General features: G+C 50.7%; 1 protein-coding gene across 1 annotated transcript in view; it reads right to left on the minus strand.

Annotated features, from left to right (window-relative positions):
* Window positions 1-9,072: 9,072 nt before the first annotated feature.
* Window positions 9,073-22,285, minus strand: part of Itgb2 (integrin subunit beta 2) — a 31,257-nt gene continuing 18,044 nt past the window's right edge. The window contains exons 9-16 of the mRNA XM_059281791.1: window positions 18,531-18,620; window positions 17,191-17,331; window positions 16,525-16,712; window positions 14,746-14,990; window positions 14,061-14,280; window positions 13,216-13,418; window positions 10,103-10,269; window positions 9,073-9,737 (exon numbers count right to left, since the gene is read on the minus strand). Coding sequence (XP_059137774.1) covers window positions 9,675-9,737; window positions 10,103-10,269; window positions 13,216-13,418; window positions 14,061-14,280; window positions 14,746-14,990; window positions 16,525-16,712; window positions 17,191-17,331; window positions 18,531-18,620 — 1,317 coding nt within the window. The 3' untranslated portion in view covers window positions 9,073-9,674. The remainder of the gene's footprint in view (window positions 9,738-10,102; window positions 10,270-13,215; window positions 13,419-14,060; window positions 14,281-14,745; window positions 14,991-16,524; window positions 16,713-17,190; window positions 17,332-18,530; window positions 18,621-22,285) is intronic.

Below are 22,285 nucleotides of genomic sequence, written 5' to 3' on the forward strand. Positions count from 1 at the left end.
CGGAGTTCCATCATCAGAACTTCATAAACCCGTCGTGATGGCGCATATCTGTCACCCAGCACTTGGGAGGTGGAGTCAAGAAAGTCGGAAGTTCAAGGTCTTCCTCAGCCAATGAGACCCTGCCTCAAAGAGAACAAAACAATCCTGGTTCACAGTGATTGAAGAACGCTAACTTGGAGATACAGGAGCATTGAGTAGGAGGGTACTTTGTCTACCCAGTTGTGCATTAATCAGGGACCTAGGGTGAGGGACACCAAAGGTCAATGTGGAACAGTGGCTCCCAAGTTTGTTGACTCATTAAAGTCCCGAACAGATGTAGGGGTAAGCAAAATAGGACACTCGCTTGTGTCTGGTAGTTTTACATCAACTTGACACAAGCTGGAGTCATCTGAGAGGAGGGAGCCTCAACTGAGAAAATGCCTACCTAAGAGTGGGCTGTAGGAGGCAGGACTGTAGGGCATTTTCTTAATTAGTGATTGATGGAGGAGAGCGCAGCTTGTGTGCGTGCGTGTGTGTGCGTGCGTGCGTGTGTGCGTGCGCGTGCGTGCGCGGGGTGGGGGTGTAGGGGGGAAGGGGTGCCATCCTTGGGCACCTAGGCAAGCCATGAGGAACAAGCCGGTAAGCAGCTCCCTTCCTCCATCAGCTCCTGCTTCCAGGTTCCTGCCTTGCATGAGTTCCTGTCCTCACTGCTTTCGATGATGAACTGTTCTATGGAACTGTGAGTGAAATCAACCCTTTCCTCCCCCAGTTGCTTATGTTCAGGGTTTTTCATCACAGCAATAGAACAGTAACTAAGAAAAGTGTATTAAGAAATATTAAGGAAACGGGAGAGAAGCTCCCGAGAGTGGGAGGGGCTTTCTAGAGATAAAAAGCAGCAGATGCTCCATCCCCTAAGAAGTAGCAGTCACCTCCAGGTAACCCGCTTCTCCCCTCAAGCAATCAGGGGTTCTTAGATATCACCTTGAAGGACCAGAACTGAGACAATGAACAACCAGACCACACTGTGACCAAGATTGCTTAATTATGCGACTCCCTTGCCCTGCTCCAGTCCCCCCTCTAGTAAACCAAAGCTAATGTCAGTGCCCCAAAGATGGACTTGGGGATCCTGAGCCGGTTTATGCTGGCACCGTCCTTTCGCCAGCACTGGTCTCATCAGCTGGAGTAATGGGATGAAAGCTCTGCTCTTCCAGAGGTCCTGAGTTCAATTCCCAGCAACCACATGGTGGTTCACAACCATTGATAATATGATATGATGCCTCTTCTGGCATGCGGGTATACATACAGAGCACTCATGCATAAACTATAAATAAATAATTTAAAAGATTTTAAAAAAGAAATAAGTTCGGGCGGTGGTGGCGCACGCCTTTAATCCCAGCACTCGGGAGGCAGAGGCAGGCAGATCGCTTGTGAGTTCGAGGCCAGCCTGGGCTACCAAGTGAGTTCCAGGAAAAGGCGCAAAGCTACACAGAGAAACCCTGTCTTGAAAAACCAAAAAAAAAAAAAAAAAAAAAAGAAACAAACAAACAAAAGAAATAAGTCCTTTAACCACTTTATGATAGCAGCTCCAGGAGTAGTTGGTGATTGACACTTCTCCCAGATCCCCCTGGCTCTACTTAGATGATGTAACAAGAATGTATGTGTCTGTACGCTCCATGTTCAAGGCAGTGGCATATCACCAGCACTGAGATTGTTTGGGCAAGGAGTTAGATGTGGGGTAACCAAGTGTGCTGGTTAGTTTTGTCAACCGGACACGAACTAGAGTCAGACAGGAGGAGGAGGGTCAAGTAAGGAATTGCCTCCATCGGACTGGTCTGTGAGTATGCGGAGCATTTTATTGATTAGTGATCAATATGGGAGGGCCATCCCTTGGCAGGTGGTGCTGGGTTATATAAGAAAGTAAGCCTGTAAGCAGTGTTTCTCTGAGATTCTGCCTCAGTTTCTGCTTTGAGCTCCTACCCTGGCTTTCCTAAAGGATGGATTGTGATGTGGAAGTGTAAGCCAAGTTAATCCTTTCCTTCCCTAGTTGGTTTGGCCAGTGTTTTATTATAGCAACAGAGAAGCTAACGAATACACCAAGGAAACCGCAGCTGTCTTTAAATGCACTCTTATAGTCAAACACTTTTCTCTCTACTGTATCAAAAACTCAGGCTCAGGCTGGTGAGATGGCTCAGCGGTTAAAGAGCACTGGCTGCTCTTCCAGTGGTCCTGAGTTCAATTCCCAGCAACCACATGGTGGCTCACAACCATCTATAATAGACTCCGATGCCCTCTCCTGGCGTGCACATGTACATGCAGAGCACTCATGCATACAAATAAATAAATAGAATTAAAAACAAAACCTCAGGCTCTAGTGGGGTCATCCTGTCATGACCTGTGGAAGGTCTGCATCCTCAGGCGGTCCTGGCTCGTTACAGTGGCATTGACATTGTACTTTTCATCACTTTCCCCCACCTTGTGGGCTTTTTAACAGAAGGATCATGGGGAAAATACCCTAAAAGGAAGATCTGATCTGCCTTCATTTGAGAGGGAAAACAGCATCATCCACCCTATGAATATGCTACCACCCTCCTGAATATACAGAAACCTCCTGAGGAGTGACAAACCCAAGGTCCTTCACTGCTGCCGTTTCCCAGGTTAGCCAGCTCTGGCCATCTTTGAAGTATACTATTCAATTATTTGGCTAAAGACATCTGACTTTCCATGGTCCCATCTGCATTTGTTGATGAATTATTTCTTCACTGGATCAAGAACCTCCTGGATCCCTGAGTCTAGTAATAGCCCTTATCAGAGTAGTAATGGAAAACCAGACCCAAGGAGTATGGATTGCCCGTAGTCGTAAGTCCAGGAGGGCTCACAGGGGACTGGTATGAACTAAAATTCCTAGAAAAGAAACATAGCTATGCTGAAAGTTCTACAAGGTTACTTGATTGATTGGAATTCACAATCTTGGAGAATTGTAATGTTGCAGACTCAGAGCCAAATTTTCTTTGGCCTTTCTTTTAGTTTCCTTAATAGCCAACCATTGCCCACCTCTGTCTAATATCTTTTTGTTTTCTTTTGATTTTTTGAGATAGAGTTTCTCTGTGTAATAGCCCTGGATGTCCTGGAACTTACTTTATAGACCAGGCTGGCCTCGAACTCACAGAGATCCTGCCACCTCTGCCTCCCAAGTGCTGGGATTAAAGGTATGAGCCATCACTGCTTGGCTCTGACCTAATACCTTTTTTACTATCATATGCAATCTCTGGAATGCATTCTTAGCAGACCACTATCTTCCACCAAACCCAAATCTAGGAATGCCATAAACAGCATCTGGGACCTATAGCAGAGAACTTCTGCTTTGTCATAACCTACCTATCTGAAATTTCCTCTAATATTATATATTTGAAAAGTGCCTTGATTTGTGACTTTGTTTTGTTCTGTAACTATAAGAACTTTATTGAACTCTTTGCACATTTGGAGCATGTTATTCAGACAACCTGAGTCTATGTTCCTAAGCTATGGACACTCATATTGGGCTCAAGAAGAAACTGTCTTATTCCCTTTTGAGGTCTGCATTTTGAGTCACCCTGAAGCCAAGAGGAGTTCAATTCCCGGCCCCTCCCATTCCCACTGCCATGACCTCTACCAAAGTTTCAAAGCCCCAGTGAGCTTCAGTGGCCACAGCAAACACCAGAACAGGATCAGGTGCTCTGGGTCAGATGATTAGAGCCTCAGGTCAGTGTCCCAAACCTGAGCTCACTCAGTGTGCCTGGCACAGCATTGACAAGAAGTCTGTGCTTGACACATTTGCTCAAGGACAAGGTCATTGGTGTCTTGGCATGCTAGGGAACCTTTTAACAAAGCAGGTCTCACTTCCGTCTGGTGCAGCATAAAATCCCTTCAGTTGTATGCATCTGCAAGTGGGGCATCTACATGTTCCCAGGCAAGCAGCCCTCAGGGGATCTTCTTTATACACGCAGATGCTTGAAAACTCACTTGCAGAAACGGTAGTCGTGAGCTGGTATAAAATGCCTAGAGCAAGCATGCTCTTGTCCTCCCACCAAAGCATACAGCACTAATTCAACGTTTTGTTTTAATTTAAATTGTGTGTGTGTGTGTGTGTGTGTGTGTGTGTGTGTGATTTTTAGAGAGAATTTTTCTATATAGCCCTGGCTATCCTGAAATTCACTCTGAAGATCAGACTAGCCTCAAACTCAGAGATCTGCCTGCCTCTGCCTCCTGAGTGCTAGGATTAAAGACGTGCACCGCCATGCCCAGCTTAAAAATACTTGTTTTTTAAGAAGCCCAGCCTGAGGGCTAGGGAGATGGCTGAATGGGTGAGACTGCTTGCTGGGCAAGCATGGAGATCTGAGTTCAAATCCCCAGACCCATGCTTATCAAGCCAGCTGTGCAAAGTGCCAGCACCTGGGGGAGGGTGGGCAGAAACACAAAGCACATACCACACACACACACACACACACACACACACACACACACACACACACGTACAGCCCATATCCCTGCTTTTGCCACCTGGCAGTCAAGAGGGAGAAGGGCACCTGATATAACCACACATCTGACCTACCTACCTCTTCAGCTGTTCAAGAGCTTCTGTCTCAGGAGTGACTCACACAGCACGTGGTCCAGAAGGCACAAGCCGTAAGGGTGGTTGAGAGAAACAATGATCCTGGGAGTCACGGGGCACTTGCTTTTCCAAGGAAATGGTTAGAGAATTCAGCGGACACAGAATGGCATCAGTCCGAGCAGGTGTGTCCGTTACACCCAAGAGTCACAGAAAAGCCACTCACAACCCAGACCAGCCCCACGGTGTGGTGCCACAGCCCAGTAGTTACGGGAGTTCCAGAGCCACACTTCAGAATTTCTGATACCTGAGTCACCTGCTGGGGATTTTCAGTTTTATTTGGTAGTATCTGTGTGACCGGTTTTTCATCCATGTGAGGGCATTCCTCAGTTAGCCACAGAATTCCACCCAGACAGTGTGAAAAGTGTGGAAGCTTCCTCCTGGGTCACAGCACATTTTGTCTCCAGGTGCTTCACAGGGAGAGGACAAATCTGCATGCTTGGAGGGTTGGGACTTTGAACTCCTGGAGGGGAGATGGCAAAAGGGTGGGCCTGGGGTCTGTGGGAGATAGAGGTCAGCAGAGCTCTGGGCCAAGGGAAGGGCAGTGCCTGGGGACAAAGCCCGTTTTCCATGGTTGGATTAAGCAAGGATGAAGAACCTGTTACTCTGGAATGCGGGAAGGCCCTGATGGGACTATGAGAGGTTGTGTGCTCCACTGGTTTGAGACCTGGTTCGTGCTATGTGGGGCCTGTCAGGCTCCAGAATTCAGAAAAGCAGTCTTCCAGCCCGGATGAACAGCCAATCTCTCCCAGTCCTTCAGTGATCCCCACACCCATGTATTTTTAAATATTGACTTTGACTTTATTTTTTTATATGTGTGTGAGCTTTGTGAATGTGTGCAGAGTGTGGGGATGATGGCAGGGGTCAGGAGAGGGGGATAGATTCCTTCCCGACTGCAGCTGGAGTGTTGGGAGCCTCCTGATGTGAGTGCTGGTCCTCTGGAAGAGCAAGAGGTACCCTCAGCCACTGAACCATCTATCTGGCCCTCTGTACCTCTATTTTCAACAAGATGGCAGATGCCACTTGTTCAAGGTAACATAGTAAAGACACACTGCTGGACAGTGTCCTAAACAGAAGGACTTTGGCTGGGTAAACAGAAGCCTAGATGTGGGTGTCTGTTTACCAGACACCTCCTTTAATCCAGCTCCCAAAGATTAACTAAATTGGGCAAGTTCATCTAGTTCCTGATCAGTTCTACAGCCTGTATCAGCTCGAGAATCCCCACCCTGTGGTTATATAAAATATGCTTGTTTTTCTGCCGTTTTGCTTTTCTCTGCCCTGTTGCGGGATATTTGAGGGCACTGTGAAACTCTGACACTGTGTTAATAAATTTAACCTTGGGGGCTGGAGAGATGGCTCAGAGGTTAAGAGCACTGGCTGCTCTTCCGGAGGTCCTGAGTTCAATTCCCAGCAACCACATGGTGGCTCACAACCATCTGTAATGAGATCTGGCGCCCTCTTCTGGCCTGCAGGGATACATGCAGGCAGAACACTGTATACATAATAAATAAATCTTTAAAAAATAAATAAATAAATAAATAAATAAATAAATAAATAAATAAATAAATAAATAAATTTAACCTTGGATCAGGGGCAGGGGCCATAGAAAGGACAGAGGAGCCAAGAATATGGATAGAGAGACATACAGGAAGGAGTAAGGAGGAACTTAGAGATTTGTGGTCTTTTTGGTTTGGGATGAGTGGAAAGATGCTCCTCTTGCCAAGTCTCTGGCCAAAAAGGAAGGTCAGCTGGTTGCTTCTCAGCTTCTTTGATCTAGCAGGTTTTCACCCCAACATCTGACTCCCAGTTCTTTATTGGTAACTAGAACAATAGAGACTTAGTTAAAAACCTACATTTTGTGGCTATGGGCCAAGCCAGTGCCTATGGGACTGGAAATCTGGCCAAGCCATGGTCTGAGCAGTGGGGTGCTGACTGTGGGCCAGAAGGTAGTTAAAATGTCAGTCGATTCAGGTGTGGCCACTAAGCCAACAGAAAAAACAACACTGCCCCATCCTCCAAGACACCCTTGGTGATTTGGTCCCCAATAAACCTTTCTTTCTACTCATGGAGTGGTCCGGTTTGGTAGTTTCACTGCACCCTTGCTTATAACCTCCTCCCCATGACTTAGCCTACTACTATTATGCTGTGTACATGCTGGGAACCTAACCCAGTCCTCTGCAAGGGCAACAGGCATTCTTAACTACTGAGCCATCTCTCCAGACCCTATTTAATTTCCTCTTAATAGTTCACATAAATAAGATAAAGCCAGATTCTTTTCCTGATCGTGGAAGGCCATGGCTTCATGAATGAGGGTAAAAAGTTAATCTTAGCTGGTCGGCAGTAGTGCACACCTTTAATCCCAGCACTTGGAAGGCAAAGCCAGGTAGATTTCTGTGAGTTCAAGGCCAGCCTGGTCTACAGAGCGAGATCCAGGACAGGCAACAAAACTACACAGAGAAACCCTATCTCGAAAAAACAACAACAACAGTAACAATAATAATAATAATAATAATAATAATAAATCTTTAGTGACTATTTCAAATACACTTACTTATATGTAAAGCATATCTCAGTCTACTTCTTTTGCTCTAACAAAATACCTGAGGTTGGGCAATTTATATGTGATACAAACCCATTGCTCACAATTCTAGAGGTTGAGAAACAAGGCACCAGCAGATTTGATGACTGCTAAGGATTAGCTCTGCTTGCAAGACAGCTCTTTGTCTCTCACAAGCTCCCTCATGTCTGATTCCCTGCTGAGGTCCTTCTACCTCTCAAAGGCCCTACTTCCCTACCGATACTGTCTTTGGAATAAGTTCCAACACATGAAGTAGGGCGAGACATCAACATTCGCACAGAACCATAGGGTGAGTCTCAAGCAAGAAGTGATGCTCAAAGGTGGCCAGAATGGTGGGGTCCTCCAGGGAGAATGGAGGAGGCAAAGACTGGCCACCCACCCAGGCACACTCACAACATGGTGGGAAACAAGAAGGCATCAGGCCCCAAAGAGGAGGATTGGTGCCTCGGCTGAGGTTGAACTCACGAAGGAGTGGTCATTGCCCAGGAAATGTTCCAAGGCCTCTTGGAGCAAATGCCCAGGCTGACTGCTGCTGCCAGGAAAGCTCCCACGGGACTGGCAAGGGACAGACGTCCTCCGGCCATGGCACAAACGTTTCCACGGGACAGTAGACAGTAGAAAGCACCGCCAGCAGGTGGCGCTAGAACAGGGGGCCCAGCAGCTGTGCCTTGATGCTGGCTCTAATAATCTGCAACTCAGGCTTCTCCAGGCTGAGTTGGAGGAATCTCCTTCAGGTCAGAGGAGAGCCACTGTGTCACCCATTCTGCCTGAAATGCAGCATTTGCTTTTTGACTGAATGGGATGTTTCATCAACAGTTTCTGGACTTTGAACAATTATATTCTTGTGAAAAGATAAGGGCAAAGTATCATTTGAAAATACATTTCGCTGGGCTGGAGGGATGACTCAGCCATTAAAGACTAGGCTCACAACCAAAAATATAAGAAAATGCATACATACCTGACACTCAGTCCTGCACACTTCACTCATGTGTGAATAACCAGAATTGAACAAGAATGAGTACTTCTGTCTAAAGATGAGAACTCTTGAGGGGTTCTCTGGCCACACCTAGCCCTTCCTATTCTAAGACTTGGGCACACAACACAAGGGTCCAACATTTACATGGCTGGGTGAAATGCTTTGGATATGAAGTGTCCCTACAAAAGCTCCTGTGTCGGGGTCTTGGTGCTTAGCTAGCGGCACTATTTTGGAAGGTTCTGGGAACTTTAGAAGGTAGAGCTTTAGCTGGAAGAAATAGGTCCTTGGTAGTCAGTCCTTGGGGTAGCTTGTCACTGGCCACGTCCTGTCTTTCTGCTTCCTGGTTGCCTTGTGAGCAGTGTGGACAGCATACTCCCATGACAGGATGCTCTGCTGAGCAGGTGGGGCTAAGCAAGGGAACCACCTGAGACCACAAGGCAAAACAAATATTTCCAGAAAAACTGCCTAGTACGTTGCCTCATCACTCTCAGAGACCCAAGAACACGATAATCACTGACGACAACATGGCTTCATTCACTCATTTAGAACATGAGTCAGCAGTGATTTCCAGGTTGCCCCCAAAAACAGCTCACGAGAAAGGAACTTCTTAGCCAAGCCCTGGTTTGTGTTCTGGCCACCCCCCTATCCTCCTGTACCAAACTTGACGGAAGTTGGGAGCTGGAGAGGGGAGGGTGCAGCCACACAAGATTTAGCACTGGATCTCCATATATACAGGTTCGCAGGCAGGGAAAAAGAGACTAGATCTCCCACTCCAAGGCCCAGAGCCCACCTGAACCCTCAGGATGTGAATGAACAATTGGCAGGTGGGACAAAACACCCTGGGGCTCAGCCACCTTGCCCCAGAGGACCCCACAAAGCCCACCTTCTGTGGACAGCATGGATGGAAGCTTTATTATTTTTACATACATGATTACAATATAATACGTGGGATATAGTTTTATGCCCATATATAATACAATGGATGGGATGTTAACAATATAATAAATGGGTTATAGGCCAGGCGGTGGTGGCGCACGCCTTTAATCCCAGCACTTGGGAGGCAGAGGCAAGTGAATCTTGATGAGTTTGAGGCCAGTTTGGTCTACAGAGTGAGTTCCAGGACAGGCTCCAAAACTACACAGAGAAACCCTGTCTTGAAAAACAAAAAAACAAAAAAAGAAATGGGATGTAGTTTTGTACCCTGGCAAGTTTAAATATAAATAAGTCGGTGCCACCTTTACTGAGACTGCTGTCTTCCTATTTACAAGAAAATGTGTGCGGAACCTTGGGACATTCTTAAGGCTCTGTGACAAGATGGGGCAGGTCAGAAGATGAGTCCGTGGAAAACCTGGCAGCCTTGACATAAAGGCAGGAAGAAACAGAGTGGGCCTTTGGGTCCTTAGCAGTACTGTGGTGAGATGTAAGCCACATCATGGTTGCAGAGGGAAGGAGGCGTGGTCTCGGGGTCTCATCTGGTTGATCCTGAGAACTGTGCCCTAGCTTTCAGCGAACTTAGGGTTCATGACCGTTGTGGTGGCACTCTTGAAGAGGGGGTTGTCCTAGGGAGGAACCAAACATGCTCTTGTCAGTTCGGGGAGTGGGTCAAGACTCTAAGAAGCCACCAGATCAGTAGAGGTCACTCTGAGGAACCCACCAAGACAGAAAGCCCCCCCCAGGGCCTGAGGCTCAGGCTAAGCCTGCACACCACAGCACACTCCGGGAGCTCGCAGGCTAAGCTGCTGGGGTAAGGGATGTGTCCTTACTCCAGGACAGCCGTTGTGAGAAGTAACAGGGGTGGGGAAGACACTCTGTGTGGGTCTCCCAAGCACGGCTGGGATAGAGTGTACCAGTTGCTCCCTGTGAGAGGCCAAGGAGGAAAGGAAGCATGCATGTGCTGTGTGGGTCCCCAAGAGAGGCCACTCACATTATTCCACTGAGACTTGAGCTTCTCCTTCTCAAAGCGCCTGTACTCCCTGAGGTCAGTCAGGTGGGTCAGGGCCTTCCAGATGACCAGGAGGAGGACACCGATCAGCACAACACTTACCACTGTGCCCCCTACGATAGCAGCCACGTTGGGGCCTTCCACACACTCTGAGGAGGAAACACACAACCACACGTCAGCCCCTCCCTACAGTAGCCAACGTTCCCCAGCTACACCTGCCACAGGAAGCCGGTTCACTCTGTGTCACATCTCACAAGTAGATGATGGAATCTGGCCTCATCCCTACCAGGACTGAGACCAGGCCCTGTGCTTCCAAATGACACATTAAGGCCGCTTGGCCTGGCCCTTGTTCACAGAGAAGGGGAGGCCAGGTCAGTGGCCAACCTGAGGTAAGCCTGGATGAAGTGTCAGCATCCCTGGTCACCACCTGCTGGTGTATTCAGACCAGGGTTGTGTTCGAGCCATCCCTGGCTATCTCATTGTGCAGGATGGGGGTGGGATCAGGTAGTAAGGTCTGAGTTGGCATATCCAGATGAAGGGATTCTATGGTGACCAATGCCAGGAACCAGAGGCCTGTGTTCGGCAGCTGAGGTAGCCATGTGATGAACAGGACAGTATCCCAAGGTTCAGTGCTGAGCTGGCCTCTCCTGGGTGTGGGCCCTGGGATGCAGTAGGCTACACAGCAGACCCTGACTGTGGGACGGAGGTACTATCAGTATGGACCTCTCTCTGCTGGGTCCCCAACAACATTGTCATAGACTCTCGCCTGTCATCGTGGCCTTTTCAGGGAGGCCAGTTGTCTTCACATAGGTTGAATAACTTAGCCAAGGGTGCACAAAACCAGACACAATCCCAAACATGCCCATCAGAGTAACCTGGAAGAGCTCTTGCCCTGGCAGGCTGGAGCCAGCAGCCCCCAACCAGGAGGATAGGTCCTGAGCTCCAGGTACTTTATGGAGTCTGCATCCTACCTGCCTTTTTTGGGGTCCTGACTTGAAGAGAGGCTTGGGCTCAGGGGCTCCAGGGCTCAGTCCTTATGAGCCTGGTACGCTACTGGCCTGAGCTTCCAATGGTCACCTGAGTAGCCTCCTCAGCAGCCCCCTCAGCTCTCCGAATCTGTGTGAGGTGGGTAGCTGGAATCCCAAGGCTCCTTGTTTAAGACTATAAGGTACCCTGTCATATCTTTTTGTCCAAATCTATCATGCCCACCATTTTTCCTCATTGTTGTTCAATATACTTCCAAGTTGTTCAACCTCCGACTTCCTACTTCCTCTATTGGGTATCCCAGGACCCCAGGACCTATTTCTCTCAGCTCTACTCCTCTGCACTTCATTCAAAGAGAGACTCTCTCAATAATCCGGCCCACCCTTCCCACTCATATCCACTCTGTTAGGTCCAAGCAGCATTTTTGTTAGTGTCTACTGCAGCCCAGATATGATGCGTCTACTTGGCCAATGACAGGACAGCAGCCATCTTTTTTTTTTTTTTTTTTTTTTTTTTTTTTTTTTTTTGGAGACAGGGTTTCTCTGTGTAGCTTTAGAGCCTGATCTGGATCTCACTTTGTAGACCAGGCTGGACTCGAACTCACAGAGATTTGCCTGGCTCTGCCTCCCGAGTGCTGGGATTAAAGGCGTGCGCCAACACCGCCCGGCGACAGCAGCCATCTTATACAATAACAAGACCATATATACCCTGTCTTTTGATAAAACTAATTTTACCTGGCTCCTGACAAGATCGTGTTCATTAGTTCCTAAAGGGACTGGGTTTACCTGGCCCCTCATAAGACCATGTCCACCTTGTTCCCAGGCAGGACTGTGACCACTTGGTTCCTGACAGGACAGTGTCCACACTATCCAACAACAGGGCAATACCCACCTTACACCCCGCCAAGAGAGCTGTTAGTTGGACTTTTAAAAACACAGTTTGGCTCCGGGCAGTGGTGGCGCACGCCTTTAATCCCAGCACTCGGGAGGCAGAGCCAGGCGGATCTCTGTGAGTTCGAGGCCAGCCTGGGCTACCAAGTGAGTTCCAGGAGAGGCGCAAAGCTACACGGAGAAACCCTGTCTCGAAAAACCAAAAAAAAAAAAACAAACAAACAAACAAACAAACAAACAAAACACAGTTTGGGGGCCAGTGGGATGGATCAGCTGGTAAAGGTGTTTGCTGTGCGGACTTGGTGACCTGAGTTTGATTCTATGATTAAAAAGGGTGAACAAACTCCCGAGGGCTGTCCTCTGATCTGCACACACGCACTCATGTATGTGCACACTAATAATAATAAAGAGCTAGCAATTACAGGAAAAAAACAAACCATAGCTGAGTATGGCCACTTTCTTTATGAAAACTTCTCATGGTTTCTGGGATGTTCAGGAACAGGCCTGGATGCCTCCAGGACTCCATGAGGCATCATGGGGTGCTGACTGCTCCAACCACAGACACTCTGCTTCCCCTTGTCCCATGGTCTCATCTTCCTCTCTAGGTGAACCTCTCACTGACGGCTGCAGCCTCACACTGTGTTGGGTATATCTGGAGTCTAGCCAGGTGCCTCCCTTCCCTTAAATGTGGACCTAGAGACCAGGTCAGAATCTTCTAAGCTCACAGGTGTTACTGGGCCTGGCAAAGACCAGTAGACAGTGCTTGGGGGTGGAATCACCCCCACTTTCCTGAAGCTTTCCATGGGGGCTTCTGGGGAAGCAAGAGACACCATCACTCAGGATCCCCCATCAAATGGGAGATGCTCTGGCTGGACAGTGTGGCACCAAAATGGCATCATACTCAGTACGGAGTTACCATCAGGAAATGCCATCTGCTGTTCATCTCCTCATGCAGGGCCAGGTAAAGAGAGCAGAGTGAAAGAGAGAGCCATGGGACAGGGAAAGCGGATGGCTGCCAGCCTGTCCTGCAATGCTGCCCTGCCCAGGTATCCTGGATGGCTCTCGTCCTGCTGATGGGTCTGTCTTGCCCCATAGAAGAGAGATGTTCTCCTCTGCAGTCCTCTACTGAAAAGGTCTGCAAAGACCTCATGGTCAGAGTGCTTGTCACCATGTTCAACCTATGCCAGATCATGTTACGTCCCAGGCACCACTCAGCCTCACCTCGGCTGTCCTCCACATGCATGTAGTAAGTGTCTCTCCCGTCCTTCTGCTGCAGGGTGTAGGTCATCCAGCAGCCCTCTGAGTCCCGCTCCTTGCAGGGTGTTCTCTTCAAAGGGGTGAGCTGCAGCGTCACGTGGGCGCATGCCACACTACAGTTCTTCTCAAAAAGGCCCTTATTGAATTTCAGGCACTCGGCACAATGGCTGCAGAGGAGTGGGGTGGAGTGGGTGTTGAGAGGGTGTTAGGGCATGAGGTGTGAAATGGCATGAGGATGTACAAGGGCGCACAGGTCTGTCAGGGTGCACAGGTGTGTAGAGATACATGGATGTGGAAGGGTGCACTAGTGTGTCAAGGTCTGTGAATTCGAAAATACACGGGTGTGTCAGGATGTCCAGGTGTGTGGGGGTACACTGGTATGTGAGGAAGCCTGGCTGGACCAGGCTGTAGAGCTATGCAAGGTGGCATGGATGATTCAGGAAATGCAGGTGTGTCTGGTGCATGGTATGAAAGGAGTATGGGCATCTGCATACCAGGTAGTCCCAGGTATCGGGTCTGGGGAGCTCCTAGGACTTAGCGCAATGATGGGAGTGATGGGGCATGCAAATTGTGTTCCTAAGAGGATCTGGAAGGCAGAATCAGTGTTAATGGAAACCCGGTTCAAGGGCTGAAGGGTCATAGGTCCAGACCCCCTGTGAAACCAGGACTCCTGCAGGCATGCAAGGAGGTAGATGGCGGCAGGGACACAGCACCTGCTGCATCCTGCTGAGAACTATGGTGCAGTTGTGTCCCTGGGGGCTCCCGGGTTGTCCAGCAGTGAGACCAGTATGGGCAGTGGGAACACTCACATGTACTGGGTGCAGGGCACGGGGCAGCCAGGACATTCCTCACACAGCGGTGGCTGGTAGCCTCTGTCACACTTGCATCTGTTGCAGTGACACCGGCCCCGGCCACTGCACTCCACCAGCCGGGTATTCAGACAGCCCTCGGTGGACCTCAGGCACTGGCAGGCGGAGCCCTCGAAGCCCTCCTTACAATTGCATTGGCCGCAGGAGCAGGAGCCCCTCACTGGAAAACAACAGAGATCACCAGGACTCGCTTCCCTGCAGGCGGCTAGGGACAGGGAGCACTCCTCCGGCCATCCTGTTCCCTAGCCTGATATTGCCTTGCAAGGAGGACTGTTCTTACAGCCTCCTCTGCTTCTACTTATCCTTCCTCATACGGCTTCAGAACACCATGGAAAAGACAGCTGGGCAAAAACACGGGGACCAGGAATGCCTTCCTGCCCTGCACCTCTAGCAACATGGCTACCATTTAGCCAGATGGGGACCTCCATGTGGTATCTGAAAAGCTCTTGGATCAGGACAAGACCGTCACCTCCATTGCCTTCCCAGGACAAGGCTGACCCTCACGCTGAAACAGATTGGGCAGGGAAGCCTTGCTAGTCTGTCCGTCTGTCTGTGCCCAATGTCCCACTTAATGGTACAAACGGACAAGAAGGTTCCCCGGCTACCCATGGCCCCTGACACTTACTTAGACCACCGCAGACTTGGCCATTGTATCTTTCGCAGTTGAAGTTGTCACACTCGCAGTACTGCCCGAAGATCACTTTGTTGGGGCTGTCACTGGTGTGGCACACACACTGCCCACAGATGCAGTCCCCCAGCCCTGAACACACGATGGAGCTGTTGTCCTTCCGGCAGCGCCCTTCCAGTTCCTGGCTGCTCCGGCCCTGTGTCTGGCACTCACAGTTCTTCCCGATGTAGCCAGGGTCACACCTGGTGTGATGGGAGAGGGGTTTGTGCGATTAGGTCCTCCCTTGGGATGGAGACACCTCCTGTCCTTCCTGGCCCCGAACTCATCCAAACACCTGCTTCCAAAGGTCTCCTGAGCATGTGCCATGTACCAGTCAAGGATGTCCCTGGGAGCATACAGGTGACTGTCCTATAAGCATGGCACCTGTGGTGGTCTGAAAGAAAATGGCCCCCCAAAGGGAGTGGCACTCTTAGGAGGTATGGCCTTGTTGGAGGAAGTGTGTCACTGTGGAGGCGGGCTTTGAGGTCTCCTATATGCTCGAGCCACACCCAGTGAGACATACCCCTTCCTGTTGCCTGTGGGTCAAGAGGTAGAACTCTCAGCTCCTTCTCCAGCACCATGTCTGCCTGCGCGCCACCATATCCCACCACAGTGATAATGGACCAAACCTCGGAAACCATAAGCCACCCTGATTAAATGTGTTCCTTTGTAAGAGTTGCCGTGGTCATGGTGTCTCCTCACAGCAACAGAAACCCTAACTAGGAGAACATCTCTGGCAGGCTCATCTGGGAGCTTCCTGAGAGTTGTGTTAATGGACAGTCCTAAGAAGCCAGTATCTGACCTTGCTGACCTAGTCCTGGAAGGAGGTCTGGTGGGGATACGGCAGCACGACCTCATCACGGAACAGAAGGATGTGAGGACGCCATCCATAGCTTAGTGAGACAAGAAGGTCAGTAGCCAACCCTGACACATCCTGCAGCTTCCTCCTGCAGGAGGAAGCTGAAGAATTCACTGACCGGTGGTCCAATCCTCCAGCCAAGTTAGCTCAGCTTTTTTTTTTTTTTTTTTTTTTTTTTTTTTTGGTTTTTCAAGACAGAGTTTCTCTGTGTAGCTTTGCGCCTTTCCTGGAACTTACTTAGTAGCCCAGGCTGGCCTCGAACTCACAGAGATCCACCTGCCTCTGCCTCCCGAGTGCTGGGATTAAAGGCGTGCGCCACCACCTCCCAGCTAGCTCAGCTTTGTAGAGAGGCCACCTAGGACACGCTGAGGACCAGAGCAAGGTACTACTGACCAGGGAGCAGCTACCAAAACCACCACTGTTTATAGAGTGTCTGGGAGGAGGAGTACAGTCCGTGTGAAACTGGGGAAGCAGTTGAGAGAGGATATCTGGCATCCAGGCTACCAACTACAGCCTCTCTGCTGGGCGTACTTCACCTTTCCTTCTCCTCGGAATATCCCAGCCCAATTGCATCCTGAACTGAGGACTGTGCACATATGTTCACAGGGTGGCTTTAGGGTCCAGGCTGCCAGGAGTGGTCACCTGTCCCAGTGGTACTCTAGCGGCATGCTGCCAGCCTTATTGCTCAGAGTCTCTGAGGTCAGAGAACTAGGATATGGGAGTACTTGCAGCCCATCTACCTCCCGAATGAGCTGGCCATACCCACCTGCAGACACCTGCTTCACGGGCTGGCATGCTGTGGGATGGCCACGCCCATCTCATCTACAGACACCTTCCCTAGGGACTGATGTGCCATGGGCTACTTGTACCCTCCTCACCTGCAGATGCCACACTCCATGGCACCCTTGCCTCCGCAGAGACCCTGCTCCTGACTCTGGTCCCGGCACCGGCATTCGCACTGGGGGAGGACCCGCACAGTCACTGTGTCAGTGAAGCCCAGGGCCCGGATGACAAAGGACTGCTCCTGGATGCACTCTGAAGCTGTGACCTTTACTTGGAAGGTGACCTATAAGAGAATGGTGGGGTTCAGTTTAGGACTGTGGGTGGCCAGGGTAACAGCCCTGCTCTTGTCCCCTTGCTGAACCTCTCAGGTATCCCAACCAGACACTTGTCCAGCTGTGCATGTCCAGCAGTTGCCCCCAGAGGGTGCTACCATTCCATGCCCATCAGTCTACCAAGGGCCACTCTAGAGATTTGCAGGTATTCATTGTGTTGATAGGTGTGAACCTGCAACTGAGACCACATCTGGCACCCTCCCTGTACCCTTTCCCTTTTCCCTGATGTCTCATCTGGCCTCTTCACAGATGTTTAAAGGGAAAAGATGTCTCATCTGGCTGCTGGTCACTAGTGGGTTCTTCCCTTGCTTATCCCTGTCATCTTCCTTTTTCTCCTAGCTGTGACCGGGAGTGGGTCACCAAGATTTCCCCAGGTCCCTCCAACATGCTGATGTGGGTACCCCGGGTCTCTCAGCAGGCCAGGCTCACCGGGTTGTTGATCTGCACACCATCACAGTCCCCTCGAGATTTGCCTATACTTGATGCTCCGTTACTGCAGAAGGAGTCGTAGGTGACTTTCAGGGTTTCGGGGAGAGTGCTGTGGTCCAGAAAGACCCTAGAGGAGAGTTTCTGCGGGTAGAGAGCAGCCATGTTCAGGGGTGACAGGTCCGGCCATCCCTGCCCCCTTCTGGCCATCTCACTTCTCATACCCCTCTTGCACACCAGTCGATGACACAAACATCGACCGGGAGCTCAGTGATGGTTACAGAATGGGACAGCAGGCTGACACCACAGGCGTGCTCTGAGACAGGCTACTGGCAAGTGACCAGCATAGACGCAGGCCATGAGCCCTGTGAGGACTATCTCCTCACTGTTGAACCCCAGGGTTAGCAGAGGAGGGATGATCATAGGTTGCTGAAGTGATGTGAGAGATGAGAAAGATGGAAGAAGGCGAACAGGTGGCATCCAGTGAGTGGGCAATGATGGCGTCACCCGAGTCATCACTGTAAAGACAGAGCTAGACATGACTGGGCAGTGGTCAGGCATGGAGCCTGCTTGGGGCACCTAGGGCTCACAAGGCTAGAGAAGAAAACAGGATTTCCCACCCTGGCCCCAGGCTTTCACTCTGGTCGGCAACAGTGGTGTTGAAGGGTCTTGCACACAGTGTGTGCTGCCAGCCTTCAAGACGTTCAGCAACCGGGATGCAGGCCAGAACGTTTGGGATACCCGTCACTGGGAGTAGATATCTGTTATTGGTTGGAGTCTGGATGGTGTCTGAGCCCTGATCAGTGTTTGGTGCACATTGGTGTTCACCAGGACACTGAGCCTCTGAGGGAAGCGAATCTGGTGTACTTGGACAGAATGTCCATCATGAAGGAGGATGATGGCTGAGGGGTCTTGGAGGGTTCACCCAGAATAAGGTTGGGGGCTGGCATACAAGAGGCGCTCTACCTTAGGGAGTCTTCACAAGGCCCAAGGCCACTGTGATGATTTCTGGGGTCTCCCCATCATCAGAGGCATCCTTCTGCCTTCGCCAGCCATCCATTCCCCACTATTCCATGTCGGCCAGCAGGGAAGAGCCTCAGTAACAAGGGCCTGCCATTGGTGTTTCAGGGTCTGGTACAGGTGAGCCATGCCACAAAGGACACAAAGACGTGGGAAGGGGCTGGCACATCTGTCCTTACCCTCCTTCTTTCTCCCTGCCATGCCTGTCCAGAAGCTAGGACGATCCCAGCAGAAACCCCAACCTGACAAGGTGTTCTACCCTGCCACTCATCTGTTGATCCTTGGGGGCTTTGCCAGCCCACCCAGCTCTGCTGGAGACTCACGTAATAGGCGTTCTTGATGAGCTGCACCACGTTGCTGGAATCATCAGACAGTTCCCCCACTGCTGACTTGGGGATGATCTCTGTGAGTTTCTGTTGATGAGAAGATCAAGCTGGCATGAGATGCTACAGGCCCCTCCACAGCCACGAGGCTTGTGATGGATGCCCAGGGCTTCCCATTCTCATGAGATGGCTCACATGGCATTGTTATCAAGTCAGTGATACACTGTTGAATGCCAATAACAGATCCTTGGAGCAAACAGATCCTGAGGAGCCAGGCCTGGTGCGGCAGCCGGCTGTCACAATCTCTCATCCTAGCTGAAGAGCAGCAAGCCCTTAGGAGCTGGGTCTGGTGTCCCAGGCCTCTTATCCCAGATGTTTGGGAGTCTGAGGCAGGGGGAATGACAAGTTCAGGGCCTGCCTGGGTTACGCAGCCAGACTATCTCAGGAAAAAGTGAAAAGAGGACTGAGGGTGTGGGCCAGTGGCAGAGCACTTGCCTAGCACAGATTCAGTCTCAAATTCTGATTAAGAAGGGGAGGGAAGCCAGGCCGTGGTGGCGCGCACCTTTAATCCCAGCACTCAGGCAGAGGCAGGTGGATGTCTGTGAGTTCAATGATAGCCTGGTCTACAGAGTGAGTTCCAGAATAGCCAGGGCTACACAGAGAAACCCTGTCTCAGAGAGAGAGAGAGAGAGAGAGAGAGAGAGAGAGAGAGAGAGAGAGAGAGAGAGAGAGAGAGAGAGAAGGGAGAGAGAGAGAAGGGCAACAAGGAAGGAGAGAGGGAGGGAGGGAGGGAGGGAGGGAGGGAGGGAGGGAGGGAGGGAGGGAGAGAGGGAGACCAGCTCTAAAGCCCTGAGTGGAGGTTACACTCCTGGGTGTGAATGTCCCCAGCGAACATTTCAATCTGGTAGCATCTCCGATTGGGAACACATGCCTGGCTCACCATGGCACGGTGTTCCTACCACATCAGCATGATACACAGATAACAGTGAAATGTGGTAAAATCACAGGAAGCGGTAAGCCTTGACCATTTCAATGGGTTTCAGAGTTCTAATTTAATAGCGACTGTTATATAACTCTGTGACAAGCAGCGGGCGGTGGCAGGCAGAGGAGGTGGGTCAGACAGAGCCTTCGAATGACAGACATCCTGCATTTTCCTCACCTCTTCCCTAGTGTTACTCAGGACCATGTCAGATTTCATGAACAGACACTGGTCATTCACCTCCTACACCCCACCCCACCCCACATAACTGATGACGAAGCCACTCAGGCTCAGCACCCTTCCTTGAGTCTCTGGAATGAAGTCTGTCCCTTCCATGAGTCTATCATAGCCCAGTCACCAACCGCCTCTGGGCTCTGCCACCCACTTCATTTGCCCGGGTACAGGGACCAGCCTCTGCCAGGAGAGCTGTGCTCTTGTATGTCCAGGCTGTGGAGCCTACTCTCTACTTGATCTGAAGGGAGGAGGGTCTGGTGTGTGTCCTCACATATTCCCTGTGTTCTTGACCATCTCCCAAGGAACAGGGCATGGGGAGGGCCTGTGAGCCCTGCTGTGGTTATCCCCCATTGTCAACTGGATTAAACCTGGAGCCAGCTAAGACACGCCTCTAGACAAGCCTGCGAGAATGTTTCCAGGCAGGATTAACTGAAGGAGGAAGACCCGCCTGCAGAGTGGGTAGCACCCTCCGCCTGCAGCTGCATTGTCTGCTTGCTTCTGGCTAGCGGGTGCATCTACTCTGTTACACTGTTGCTGTCCTTCACCGACATCACAGCACAGCTCCTTCTTCCATTGTGGACCAAAGAGCAACAACTTTCCAGGAATCCTTCAGTCCTTCAGTACCAGGCTGGGGCTGCTGGGGCCATCCAGTTCTGTTGACCGGGCAACCACCAAGCTCTCAGCCTTCTGAGAATGCCGCCAGCTCTTGTGGCACTATGCAGCTTTTGTGGGTTGCAAGGCATTCTAAGGGATCACCATGTACAATATGTATTCATTCAGTTCAGTTCCTCCAGAAAGCCCCGCCTACTTCAGCCATCAGAGCATAGCCTTGCTGGGCTCGGGACTCAAGTCTCCTGTTGTCAGATTTCTCCCATCACCCTGCTGTCTTCTGCAACGCAACTCATGCCAGTCACAGTAAGAGTTGGGACCTGCTACAACTCTGTGAGGAGAGGACAATCCATAGCCCAATCACAGACAAGGACATGGGCGGTGGTGGGGGGTGGGGGAGCAGGTGTGAATGTTCTGACCATAAAGTAGCCTCCTGTTTCCAGTGTTCACCCTGGCCGTCATTCCTGTGTTGAGATAAACCACCGTGGACGCTCACATCACCCACCCAGAGGATCCCCAGCCTGCCCCTCCTTCTCCCTAATGTCTCTTTCAAGCTGCTGAGCACTTTTTGGAGCCTGGGAACCTGGACGTAGGACTGTTCGTGTGGCCGACAGCCCAGCCATCGTGACTTGTCTAAGACCTTCGCTGGGACCCGATTCCCAGTCCTCATTCAGCAGCGCATATTCCACAAAGTCACCTCCCCAGGCACTGTGTGCTTTCCCCCCAGTCTGCACACTCTTGCTCAGCCCAACCCTGTCCCCCGCCTGTTTGAAGTAGCATGGCTGCACCGAGCTGCGATACAAGCTGTGATTGCTTTTAGTCAATCCCCGATGCCTCACTGCCCAGTAGAGGTCAGTCCACAGGCTGGGCTGCCTATGACCTGCACATTCCAAAGGAAGGTGGCCCTGGGAAGTAGCTCCTGGAAGGCCAGGAAGGATCCACTCATTCTCAGGAGGGGCTGGAGATCCTGGTCCTCGGAGAGATTAGCGCTGGAAGGCGAGGGGCCCCGGAAGCTTGAGCCCCATCTCTCTCCTAGACTTTACCCTTTTCCCCTTCTTATCTCTACTGACTTTACCCCGACACTGTGGCAAATCGACCACGGGTCTAGTGGCTTTGCTTCACTCTGTAGGCCTGTCCACCAAGTCACTAAGCCAGGGAGAAGGTTTGGGAGCCTAATAACACCTGAGAATCTTGCCTGTGTGAACACATCCTTGAAGGATTTTACCTCACCTCCTCAGCTGCCAGTCACAGTAAGAGTTTGGACCTGCTACAACTCTGTGAGGAGAGGACAATCCATAGCCCAATCACAGACAAGGATTTCTTGCCTTTTCTTTCTTTCTTTCTTTCTTTCTTTCTTTTTTTTTTTTTTTTTTTTTTTAGACAGGGTTTCTAGACCAGTCTGGCCTCGAACTCACAGAGATCCTCCTGCCCCTACCTCCCAAGCGCTGGGATTAAAGGCGTGCGCCACCACTGCTCAGCTGCCTTTTCAAAGCAGGACACACACACACAGAAATAACAACCGAAGCAGAAACACAGGATGAGCCTCAAGTAGCATTTTGAGGGTCTACAGGGAAACACCCCGACCATCAGAAATACTGTCTAGCTCAGCAGCCGCTTCCTGCTCTGACACCACTGGATCCAATTACTTCCACTTCCAATGGATGGAAGTGGCATTCCTGCTGTATGAACTGAGGGTCCAAGGATCTCTTGATGACAAGAGTGGGGCTTGGCCTTCCTCTAGGGGCCACCAGAGAGGGTTCTCTGGATGCAAAGCCTTGGAGTCATCAGGCCTGACTGGACAAGGAGCAAGGGTGACTGGCTTCCTCCCCAGGAGAATGGACAACTGTTTTAAAGCCAATGCCAAACACAAGATCCTGTTTGCTTTGGTTTGGGCTTCTGCTTGTTGAGGTATTTTAGGGAGGCTTGTCGCTAA

Source organism: Peromyscus eremicus, chromosome 16_21, assembly GCF_949786415.1.
Source record: "Peromyscus eremicus chromosome 16_21, PerEre_H2_v1, whole genome shotgun sequence".
In the NCBI taxonomy this organism is placed as follows: Eukaryota; Metazoa; Chordata; class Mammalia; order Rodentia; family Cricetidae; genus Peromyscus; species Peromyscus eremicus.